This window comes from Bubalus kerabau, chromosome 4 (assembly GCF_029407905.1).
Source record: "Bubalus kerabau isolate K-KA32 ecotype Philippines breed swamp buffalo chromosome 4, PCC_UOA_SB_1v2, whole genome shotgun sequence".
In the NCBI taxonomy this organism is placed as follows: Eukaryota; Metazoa; Chordata; class Mammalia; order Artiodactyla; family Bovidae; genus Bubalus; species Bubalus kerabau.
The window spans coordinates 126,273,193-126,285,649 of NC_073627.1; the positions used below are offsets into that span (position 1 = coordinate 126,273,193).

At 39.5% G+C, this 12,457-nt stretch overlaps 1 protein-coding gene across 1 annotated transcript in view; it reads left to right on the plus strand.

The window, feature by feature from the left end:
* LOC129650954 (phospholipid-transporting ATPase FetA-like) overlaps positions 1–12,457 on the plus strand; it is a 110,887-nt gene that overhangs the window by 79,073 nt on the left and 19,357 nt on the right. The window contains exons 13-15 of the mRNA XM_055579718.1: positions 7,264–7,287; positions 11,523–11,539; positions 11,602–11,767. Of these exons, the coding sequence (XP_055435693.1) occupies positions 7,264–7,287; positions 11,523–11,539; positions 11,602–11,767 (207 nt within the window). The remainder of the gene's footprint in view (positions 1–7,263; positions 7,288–11,522; positions 11,540–11,601; positions 11,768–12,457) is intronic.

A 12,457-nucleotide genomic window follows, 5' to 3' on the forward strand; every position in this document is an offset into this window, starting at 1 on the left:
AACAAGCAGTATCCGCAATAGCCAAAGGTGGAAACAACCCATGTTTCCATCAGCAATTGAATAGGTAAACAAACTGTGATATATCCATTTAATGGAATATTGTTGTTAATCAGTCACCAAGTCATGTATGCTTCTTCGTGATCCCATGGACTGCAGCACGCCAGGTTTCCCTGTCCCTCACCATCTCCTAGGGTTTGCCCAAGTTCATGTCCATTGAATCAGTGATCATTGAATCAGCCATCCAACCATCTCATCCTTTTGCCCTCTTCTCCTTCTGCCTTCAATCTTTCCCAGCATCAGGGTCTTTTCTAATGAGTCAGTGGTTTGAATCAGGTAGCCAAAGTATTGGAGCTTCAGCTTCAGCATCAGTCTTTCTAAAGAGTATTCGGGATTGATTTCCTTTTAGATTGACTGTTTTGATCTCCTTGCTTTCCAGGGGACTCTCAAGAGTCTTCTTCAACACCACAGTTTGAAAGCATCAATTCTTCGGCACTCTGCCTTCTTTACTGCCCAGTTCTCACATTTGTACATGACTACTGGAAAGACCATAGCCTTGACTATACGGACCTTTGTCAGCAAAGTGATGTCTTTGCTTTTTAACACACTGTAGGTTTGTCATAGCTTTCCTACCATGGAAAGTATTCCTGTAATGGAATACTCAGACAGTTCAGTTCAGTCACTCAGTCGTGTCCGACTCTTTACAACCCCATGAACCGCAGCATGCCAGGCCTCCCTGTCCATCACCAACGCCCAGAGTCCACCCAAGCCCATATCCATTGAGTCGTGATGCCATCAAACCATCTCATCCTCTGTCATCCCCTTCTCCTCCTGTCCTCAATCTTTCCCAGCATCAGGGTCTTTTCAAATGAGTCAGCTCTTCACATCAGGTGGCCAAAGTATTGGAGTTTCAGCTTCAACATCAGTCCTTCCAATGAACACTCAGGACTGATCTCCTTTAGGATGGACTGGTTGGATCTCCTTGCAGTCCAAGGGACGCTTAAAGTCTTCTCCAACACCACACTTCAAAAGCATCAATTCTTCGGACCTCAGCTTTCTTTCTAGCCCAACTCACATCCGTACATGACCACTGGAAAAACCATAGCCTTGACTAGATGGTCCTTTGTTGACAAAGTAATGTCTCTGTTTTTTAATATGCTGTATAGGTTGATCATAACTTTCCTTCCAAGGAGTTCAGTTCAGTTCAGTCACTCAGTCATGTCCCGACTCTTTGCAACCCCATGAATCACAGCACGCCAGGCCTCCCTGTCCATCACCAACTCCTGGAGTTCACCCAAACCCATGTCCATTGAGTCGGTGGAAGTTCACGTATTGCTGAAGCCTGGCTTGGAAAATTTTGAGCATTACTTTACTAGCGTGCGAGATGAGTGCAATTGTGCAGTAGTTTGAGCATTCTTTGGCATTGCCTTTCTTTGGGATTGGAATGAAAACTGACCCTTTCCAACCCTGTGGCCACTGCTGAGTTTTCCAAATCTGCTGGCATATTTAGTGCAGCACTTTCACAGCATCATCTTTCAGGATTTGAAATAGCTCAACTGAAATTCTATCACCTCCACTAGCTTTGTTTGTAGTGATGCTCCTAAGGCCCACTTGACTTCACACTCCAGGATGTCTGGCTCTAGATGAGTGATCACACCATCATGATTATCTGGGTCATGAAGTTCTTTTTTGAACAGTTCTTCTGCATAGTCTTGCCACCTCTTCTTAATATCTTCTGCTTCTGTTAGGTCCCTACCATTTCTGTCCTTTATTGAGCCCATCTTTGCATTAAATGTTCCCTTGGTATCTCTAATTTTCTTGAAGAGATCTCTAGTCTTTCCTATTCTATTGTTTTCCTCTATTTCTTTGAATTGATCGCTAAGGAAGGCTTTCTTATCTCTCCTTGCTATTCTTTGGAACTCTGCATTCAAATGGGTATGTCTTTCCTTTTCTCCTTTGCTTTTTGCTTCCCTTCTTTTCACAGCTATTTGTAAGGCCTCCTCAGACAGCCATTTTGCTTTTTTGTATTTCTTTTTCTTGGGGATGGTCTTGATTCCTGTGTCCTGTACAATGTCACGACCTCCAACATAAAAAGTAATCAAGTTCTGACACATGCTACAACATGAATGATTCTTGAAAACTTTATGCTATGTGAAATGAGCCAGACAAAATAGGAAATAGTGTATCATTCTACTTGTATGAAACATCTAGAATAGGCAAATTTATAGAGGCAGAAAGCAGATTAGAGGTTACCAGGGGCTGGGAATAAGGGAAAGTAAGGAGTTTCTGTTTAGGATGCTGAAAAAGTTTAGGAAATATATAATGGTGAGTGTTGCACAATATTGTGAATGATACTGATTTGTTAACTACAAAATGGTTAAAATGAAAATTTATGTTATATATATTTTACCACAATAAAAAGAAATGTAAATCCTTCTTTAAAACCTTTGCCAAGTGTGTACTCTGTTTACTTACCAACAGGTGATGTTTGTGACAAAAACGGACCTAGGATGGAAGTCTCCAAGGTGAGTGTTTACAGCTCCCTGTGAGGTGCATGCAGGAGCTGAGTGAGGCTGTGCTTTACAGCAGCATCTTCAGTACAGACTGGGACTCCCTGAGCCCCTGAAATACCCCAGCTGTTATTGGCCCTGTAATATCAGAAAGTATTATGGAAATAACCTGTTTATTTGAGCAGATTTGGGTTTGTGTTTTTAAATGAAAATAGCTTTTTATAAGAAGGTTATTATGTATATAATTACATACAAATGATATATAAATATTTTTAAAGTCAAGAATGTCTGTAGAAGTCAGCAAAGGGATAAATCCTTGAGCTCATAAAAATGATCTAGAACAGCAAATAAATAGTGGTTTAAGATACTCTTTTGGAAGACATTACATTACTCGAGAATAAATTCTAGTTCTGCATATAAATATTACTTGTTTTCTCAATAGTGCTATTAAAATTTCTTTAAAACATTTATTTACTTATTAGTAAATAAATTGAAAATAGCTTTATTGGGTTTTTTCTGTTTAAAAAAATTATCTGTGCTTATAATAAGAAATTCAAACAATATAGAAATGTATGAAGAAGAAAGTTAAAAATGATTTAGTCTCATTTAGATAACCAGTGTCAAATTTGGGAGTATTTTACTGTGAAGAAGGCTGAGCACTGAAGAATTGATGCTTTTGAACTGTGGTGTTGGAGAAGACTCTTGAGAGTCCCTTGGACTGCAAGGAGATCCAACCAGTCCATTCTGAAGGAGATCAGCCCTGGGATTTCTTTGGAAGGAATGATGCTAAAGCTGAAACTCCAGTACTTTAGCCACCTCATGTGAAGAGTTGACTCATTGGAAAAGACTCTGATGCTGGGAGGGATTGGGGGCAAGAGGAGAAGGGGACGACAGAGGATGAGATGGCTGGATGGCATCACTGACTCAATGGACATGAGTCTGAGTGAACTCCGGGAGTTGGTGATGGACAGGGAGGCCTGGCGTGCTGTGATTCATGGGGTCACAAAGAGTCAGACATGACTGAGCGACTGATCTGATCTGATCTGATCTTTTCAGATACTTTTCATGTGTATATATACACACATATACATCTAGGTCTGATAGGTAGGTAAGTAGGAAGGAAGGATGGATGGATCACAACATCCATGCTATTTTCAGCCTCTTTTTATTCATCAGACACAGTATATATTGTGGCCCTCCTTCCATGTCCGTATATTTAGGTATATTTATGTCTACATCTATATCATTCTGAATGACTGTCGTATCCAGCTATATCGATATATCTTTTATTTTTAATTGGAGGCTAATTACTTTACAATATTGTATTGGTTTTGCCATACATTGACATGAATCCGCTACGGGTGTACATGTGTTCCCCATCCTGAACCCCCTCCCACCTCCCTGCCCATCGCATCCCTCTGGGTCATCCCAGTGCACCAGCCCTGAGCATCCTGTATCATGCATTGAATCTGGACTGGCGATTCATTTCACATATGATAATATACATGTTTCAATGCCATTCCCCCAAACCATCCCACCCCCGCCTTCTCCCACAGAGTCCAAAAGACTGTTCTATACATATGTGTCTCTTTTTCTGTCTCACATACAGGGTTTTCATTACCATCTTTCTAAATTCCATATATGTGCATTAGTATACTGTATTGGTGTTTTTCTTTCTGGCTTACTTCACTCTGTATAATAGGCTTCAGTTTCATCCACCTCATTAGAACTGATTCAAATGTATTCTTTTTAATGGCTGAGTAATACTCCATTGTGTATATGTACCACAGCTTTCTTATCCATTCGTCTGTTGTTGGACATCTAGGTTGCTTCCATGTCCTGGCTATTATAAACAGTGCTGCGATGAACATTGGGGTACACGTGTCTCTTTCACTTGTGGTTTCCTTGGTGTGTATGCCCAGCAGCAGGACTGCTGGGTCATATGGCAGTTCTATTTCCAGTGTTTTAAGGAATCTCCACACTGTTTTCCATAGTGGCTGTACTAGTTTGCATTCCCACCAACAGTGTAAGAGGGTTCCTTTTCTCCACACCCTCTCCAGCATTTTATTGCTTGTAGACTTTTGGATTGCAGCCATTCTGACTGGCGTGAAATGGTACCTCATTGTGGTTTTGATTTGCATTTCTCTAATAATGAGTGACGTTGAGCATCTCTTCATGTGTTTGTTAGCCATCTGTATGTCTTCTTTGGAGAAATGTCTGTTTAGTTCTTTGGCCCATTTTTTGATTGGGTTGTTTATTTTTCTGGAATTGAGCTGCAGGAGTTGCTTGTATATTTTTGAGATTAATTCTTTGTCAGTTGCTTCGTTTGCTATTATTTTCTCCCATTCTGAAGGCTGTCTTTTCACCTTGCTTATAGTTTCCTTTGTTGTGCAAAAGCTTTTAATTTTAGTTAGGTCCCATTTGTTTATTTTTGCTTTTTTTTCCAATATTCTGGGAGGTGGGTCATAGAGAATCCTGCTGTGATTTATGTCGGAGAGTGTTTTGCCTATGTTCTCCTCTAGGAGTTTTACAGTTTCTGGTCTTACGTTTAGATCTTTAATCCATTTTGAGTTTATTTTTGTGTACGGTGTTAGAAAGTCTTCTAGTTTTTCTTTTACAAGTGGTTGACCAGTTTTCCCAGCACCACTTGTTAAAGAGATTATCTTTTCTCCACTGTATATTCTTGCCTCCTTTGTCGAAGATAAGGTGTCCATAGGTGCATGGATTTATCTCTGGGCTTTCTATTTTGTTCCATTGATCTATATTTCTGTCTTTGTGCCAGTACCATACTGTCTTGATGACTGTGGCTTTGTAGTAGAGCCTGAAGTTAGGCAGGTTGATTCCTCCAGTTCCATTCTTCTTTCTCAAGATTGCTTTGGCTATTCGAGGTTTTTTGTATTTCCATACAAATTGTGAAATTATTTGTTCTAGTTTTTGTTTATTATTTGTCTATTATTTGTTCTGTGAAAAATACTGTTGGTAGCTTGATAGGGATTGTATTGAATCTATAGATTGCTTTGGGTAGTGTACTTATTTTCACTATATTGATTCTTCTGATACAAGAACACGGTATATTTCTCCATCTATTTGTGTCCTCTCTGATTTCTTTCACCAGTGTTTTATAGTTTTCTATATATAGGCCTTTTGTTTCTTTAGGTAGATATATTCCTAAGTATTTTATTCTTTTCATTGCAATGGTGAATGGAATTGTTTCCTTAATTTCTCTTTCTGTTTTCTCATTGTTAGTGTATAGGAATGCAAGGGATTTCTGTGTGTTGATTTTATATCCTGCAACTTTACTATATTCATTGATTAGCTCTAGTAATTTTCTGGTGGAGTCTTTAGGGTTTTCTATGTAGAGGATCATGTCATCTGCAAACAGTGAGAGTTTTACTTCTTTTCCAATCTGGATTCCTATTATTTCTTTTTCTGCTCTGATTGCTGTGGCCAAAAGTTCCAAAACTATGTTGAATAGTAGTGGTGAGAGTGGGCACCCTTGTCTTGTTCCTGACTTTAGGGGAAATGCTTTCAATTTTTCACCACTGAGGTATATCGATGCATCTTAATTGATGTAGCCAATCTCCTGTTTTTATTCTGCTGTCTTTTGCTATTATAAATAGCATTATGATAAGCACCCAGGTATATACATTTTTGTCCCCTCTTCTGATAATTATTTCCCTAGAATAAAGTCCTGTAAGTAAAATTAGTTGCTGAAAGGGTGGCTAGATTTTTAATGCCTTTAATAGTGCCATATTGCTCTCTGGATCAGATCAGATCAGTCAGATCAGTCACTCAGTCGTGTCCGACTCTTTGCGACCCCATGAATCGCAGCATGCCAGGCCTCCCTGTCCATCACCAACTCCCGGAGTTCACTGAGACTCACATCCATTGAGTCAGTGATGCCATCCAGCCATCTCATCCTCTGTTGTCCCCTTCTCCTCTTGCCCCCAATCCCTCCCAGCATCAGAGTCTTTTCCAATGAGTCAATTCTTCACATGAGGTAGCCAAAGTACTGGAGTTTCAGCTTTAGCATCATTCCTTCCAAAGAAATCCCAGGGCTGATCTCCTTCAGAATGGACTGGTTGGATCTCCTTGCAGTCCAAGGGACTCTCAAGAGTCTTCTCCAACACCACAGTTCAAAAGCATCAATTCTTCAGTGCTCAGCCTTCTTCACAGTCCAACTCTCACATCCATACATGATCACAGGAAAAACCATACCCTTGACTAGACGGACCTTTGTTGGCAAAGTAATGTCTCTGCTTTTGAATATGCTATCTAGTTTGGTCATAACTTTCCTTCCAAGGAGTAAGCGTCTTTTAATTTCATGGCTGCAATCACCATCTGGAGTCATTTTGGAGCCCAGAAAAATAAAGTCTGACACTGTTTCCAGTGTTTCCCCATCTATTTCCCATGAAGTGATGGGACCGGATGCCATGATCTTCATTTTCTGAATGTTGAGCTTTAAGCCAACTTTTTCACTTTCCACTTTCACTTTCATCAAGAGGCTTTTTAGTTCCTCTTCACTTTCTGCCATAAGGATGGTGTCATCTGCATATCTGAGGTTATCGATATTTCTCCCGGCAGTCTTGATTCCAGCTTGTGTTTCTTCCAGTCCAGCGTTTCTCATGATGTACTCTGCATATAAGTTAAATAAACAGGGTGACAATGTACAGCCTTGACGTACTCCTTTTCCTATTTGGAACCATTCTGTTGTTCCATGTCCAGTTCTAACTGTTGCTTCCTGACCTGTATACAGGTTTCTCAAGAAGCAGATCAGGTGGTCAGGTATTCTCATCTCTTTCAGAATTTTCCACAGTTTATTGTGATCCACACAGTCAAAGGCTTTGGCATAGTCAATAAAGCAGAAATAGATGTTTTTCTGGAACTCTCTTGCTTTTTCCATGATCCAACGGATATTGGCAATTTGATCTCTGGTTCTTCTGCCTTTTCTAAAACCAGCTTGAACATCAGGAAGTTCACGGTTCACATATTAATCCCACCAAAAATATAGGAAAATTCCTCTTTTATCATGTCCTTGTCAGTACTAGGTATTAATATTTCAATCTTATAAATTTAATTGGTGAAAATTATATCTCATTTAATTTACCTTTATTTGATTACTAATCAGATTGAATTATTTTTATATACTTAGTTTCTTTCCTCTTCCTAATCACTTTATTGCCTATATATTGTTATTTTATGAATTGCATGTTCATATTCTTTGGGGGTTTTTTTTCTTATTTCCAAGGGGTCTTTATATAGTAAAAATATCAACTTTTCCTTTGGTATATATATTATAATTATTTTTTCCATTTTTGTATTTTGTTTATAAATTTTTGTTTAGAAGTATTTAATTTATGTAACCAGTTCTATCAATCTTTTTCTTTTATAACTTCAGGATTGTGACATATTCAAAAGTCCTAACCCACACAATTGTAAAAATATTTTCCTTTTCATTCTTCCTGTCTCAGGCTGGTTCATTTTTACTATTTTTTTCCATTATTGGATCTTGGCTTTTGTTTATGAATTTGAGTTAAACCTTCTTTCATAAGGCTTCTTTCATTACATTCGGGGTACTCTTCACCTATCCTTTTCCTATCAGAACCAATTCCAAACCCTTAGCCACTTCATTTACATACTGAACAGCTAACTCCAACTCCCAACTAATGCCTCACTCTATCCATCCAGAGAGATTGGAAATGGGAAATAAAATCAGTATTTGCCTTCAATCCTCTGGCAGGGACTCTGCTAATGACCTTGACAAAATCAACAAAGATTGCTTCTACGGAGTAAACTGTTACCCTGGAGCATCCTTTCTCTTCCTCTTCCTTTCACTACTGTGTGACCATAACACATTTTCCACTGGATCAATGGAATCTTTTCCTAAAAATGCTTTCTTCTTCCTACCTTGAATGAAAGATAACTTTCCCTGAGAATATTCCTTTTCCTCCATCTCTCACACTCAGCATACCAAAATCCCAAAGATATTTTCCTCATTATCCTGTGCCACTTTTTTTTCTTTTGGCTGCACTGGGTCTTCATTGTAGTGCATGAACCTCTTTTCTTGCAGTGCACAGGCTCTAAATGTGTGGGCTCAGTAGTTGTGGTGTACAGGCTTCTCTAGTTGCAACATACAGGCTGTTGCCTGGCAGCATATCTTAGTTCCCCAACCAGGCCTCAAACCTGGGTCCCCTGAATTAGAAAGTGGATTCTTACCCACTGGACCACCAGGGACATTCTTTTCTGTGCCACTTTTAAACTATTACTTTTTTCCCCTCATATAATCTTTCTTCCTGTGATGCAGTGTATTTTGATGCCTTCTGGCTATTCTCCTTTCTCTTCCTTTCGTTGACATTTACAGATCTCCTGGCTTCTCCACTTCATCCTGAGGACTTTGAAACTTTTTCATGTTTTCCCTCTCTGCCCAATCCCTGCTGTCATCTTGGTGGTATTGGTTTCTTTATGGGTGATCTAGCACCATAGATGCTTTCAGGTGTCTGAAAGAATTTATCTTTCAGATTACTTCTTGGACTCAAAAAAAAAAATCTGTATCATCCATTTCTGGGTCATCATGTCACCATCCAGAATTGTACTATGAAATTGTAAACTCCCTTGTCATGATCTCTGGTCACAAACCTTATTCCTCCAGTTTTCTTCATAGTTGACTTCTAGTATACCTGCTTTCTTATCCTAGGAAGATTTACAAACTCTCTGTTCTCCTTTTTCTCCAATATGTCAATCCCTTGTGACTTTACTTCCTTTCCCCCGATCTGTACCCAAGATCATGAGCATCTTCAACACCTCCCTTTTTTTCCCCTCTTTGATCTCCCAATAAATCTCAATCTTGAATTAATCAAGCCATCTACCCTTCTCTGTTTCTAATCTCAGAATGCCAAGTACTTTTTGGAGATCACAAATTCAGAGATTCCAACTTCTTTTGGGTTTCCAGTGCCTCTTGGATAATTTTTTAATTTATTTATGGTCAGTTTAATTCTTAATTCTTTTTATTAGCTATTCCCAAATTCACCACCCCCAGGCCTTCTACCACATCTCACTCCCTTCTCCCCCAGGGCTCTATTATTGTACCTCTTTTCCCATCTTTATAGTATCATGTTTTTACTGACCTTACTGCCTACTTACTAATGAACTCCAAATCCACGTATCCAGGAACGCTTTTTATCTCCCTCCCCTTTCATGACCAAGGCTAAATATATCCTATAAAAACTATCTATAGCTGTGTCACAGCATCTCAAAGAGCTTCCTCGATTCATTACTGCATCATCTACCCTCCATTCTAAGTTCATTTCCTCTTATCTGATATCCCCGGTTTCCATCCTTTTGTCTGGGACTTGGATTTGCCATTCAGTCTTATTCAACTGGATGTTTGACTTCCAATTTCAGAGTAATTCATGAATAATACCTCTCAGATCATGCTGTACTGCGGCTCCAAACCAGCCCTGCCCCAGTCCCATACCCAGCTAGGTCCAGTGTTCTCAAACATTACTTGTCTGGAACAGGAGATTAGAAACTAGCTCAGATCTCTTACCTGAGCTTCAAAACTATACATACCTGCTTTTGTTACTACCTGTATGCCCTTCAGGTATCCCCAGGTCAATTTGTCAAAAACATTTTCAAACCATGCCCTGAATTTAATATTAATTTTGTCACTACTTCATGACTTCTCTTATGAATTACTGTGTGGCCTACTAACTGGTCTCCCAGCCTCCTGTCTTGCTACTTCCAATATATTCTTCATGGTGCTACCAGAGGACTATCTGATCATATGACTCTTGGCAGAAAATTGCTGTGGTTCCCTATTGCATATAATATGATAATGCAGGATCTGCCTCATATCTACCTCTCCAACTTCTCTCTCATCACTCACCAGCTTCTAGTCTCAAAGAATGTACTAGTACAAGAGCCCAGTTCTAGAAAAGCTTCAGAGGATGCTATATAATGAGTTATCTTAAATTACTGAACCCACAAACTTATCAGAACTCGCAATTCTGTGGTTGGCCAGGTCTAGAACTTGGCTTTGGATCTGACCATACTCTCTCACTATCATGACAAAAAACTCTCTAGATGGGACATAGAAAAGAGCCAGTATAGCCCACTGCAGACTACTGTTTCCCCAACTTAGCACCAAGCAGGACAATTGTGTCTGTAGTTGACACATTGGAGCCCAGCCCAGTTCTGGTGTAATAGCACCACAACTACGAAAAACTGGTTATATATCCTTGAGAGTTCTGGTATGGCCTGGTGAAGTCTGTTAACAACACTGCACTCCAGGGTAGGCATAAGAGAGTCTTGGGACCAAACTGAGCCAGAAAAGAATGTTTACCCAAGGTGGCTACCAGCAGCCTACCTGAAATGAATGACAGTCAACATTTAAAGGAGCCAAGCCCATAGCCAGGAAAATGGTAGTGAATATTAGGTCTAAAGATTGAGGCAAGATCAATAACCTTGAGGACTAGAGGCAGGAAGGAATCAGGGGTGCTGATGGGTCAAATAAAATGGTTCAAAATTAAGTCTGTGAATAAGAAGTCTATACTGAAGCCTCCTTGCTATACATCCTTGGCTCTATCTTGTAATATCCCTCTCTAGCCCTCTTGTGGGCTAAAATAGGAATAGTGCAACACAAGGGTATCATTGTACCTTACTCCTTCCCTCCCCAGCTCCCCAAATCAGGTAGAGGACAGCTAGAGACAGGACTTAACCATTTACTCATAGGGAACAGTTACCCTCTTGTATCCTCAGGTTTGATTTGTCATGGATTTGGGACTTGGAAGAATAGAGCCTGAAGATGCCCATTGATCATTTAGGACAGCTGGAGTTGAAAGGGGGCAAGAAGGGTCTGCCAGGAAGTGCTCAGCTTCTCTCCTGTGTGATGGATCTTTTCTGAGTGAATGGATGGTCCAGGTCAGAGTACAAAGGCCTCAGAAACCAGCATAGGATCTCTCTCACTTATCTTGCTTTTCTTTTCCCATCCTCCTGAGAGTTCTCATCACATTCCAGAAATTGCCCCTAAATCAGTTGACCTTCTATAAAGTATCAAGCTGCTGTTGAGAAGTTCATTCTGGCTTATGTGTTCCAGAAAAGAGAAAAGGTTGACTTCTCCTACAACAAACTGGCCGATCCTAAGTTTTCATTTTATGACAAGACTTTGGTCGAAGCGGTGAAAAGGGGAGATCGCTGGGTACATTTGTTTTTCCTGTCACTCTCACTGTGTCATACCGTGATATCAGAAGAGAAAGTAGAAGGTGAGTAATCATGAGGCCGCATTGAGAATATGTCGAGTCTAGGCTGATTTGGGGGTGGGGGTTGATATCGTTTGTAATGGCTTAATCTAAGAAAGAACTTTTTAATAGGGAGAGTTGTCCAGCAATGGGATGGATAGTCAAGATAAGTAGTGAGCTCCTAGTCCCTGGATATATTCAAGTAGAAAACAACCTCTTGATCTTAAAGAAGATTCAGTCATTGGATAGGGGTCAAACTTGGTGCTATCTAGGGAACTTGAGATTCTCTAATGTTCTGTCACAGAGTTTGTCTAATTTATTGCCAAGATCAACCCCACTACCTCTGACAAGACTTCCTAAAGGATGAGTTGTCATCCTCTTGTTGCTTCACAATTTAAAGGTATCCCCATATACCCTAATTTCTTCAGTCACCAAATACAACAATGTCATCCATGAATTTATTGAAATCTTTTTTAGAAATAATGAGAAATTACTGATTTTAAATTAAAAAGACTTTTTTCCTTAACAAACAAGAATTTAGGCAGCAAAGTAAATCACATCTTTTAAAGTCAATATAATTGACTTAATAGAATACTACCATGAGTAATACCTTATATTTTTACATCACTTTATAATTTTACAAGTTGCTTTCATTTATTTTACCTCCCGCAGTCTTCATGACGGCCCTCTGCAGAATAAGAAGAATGACCCTTG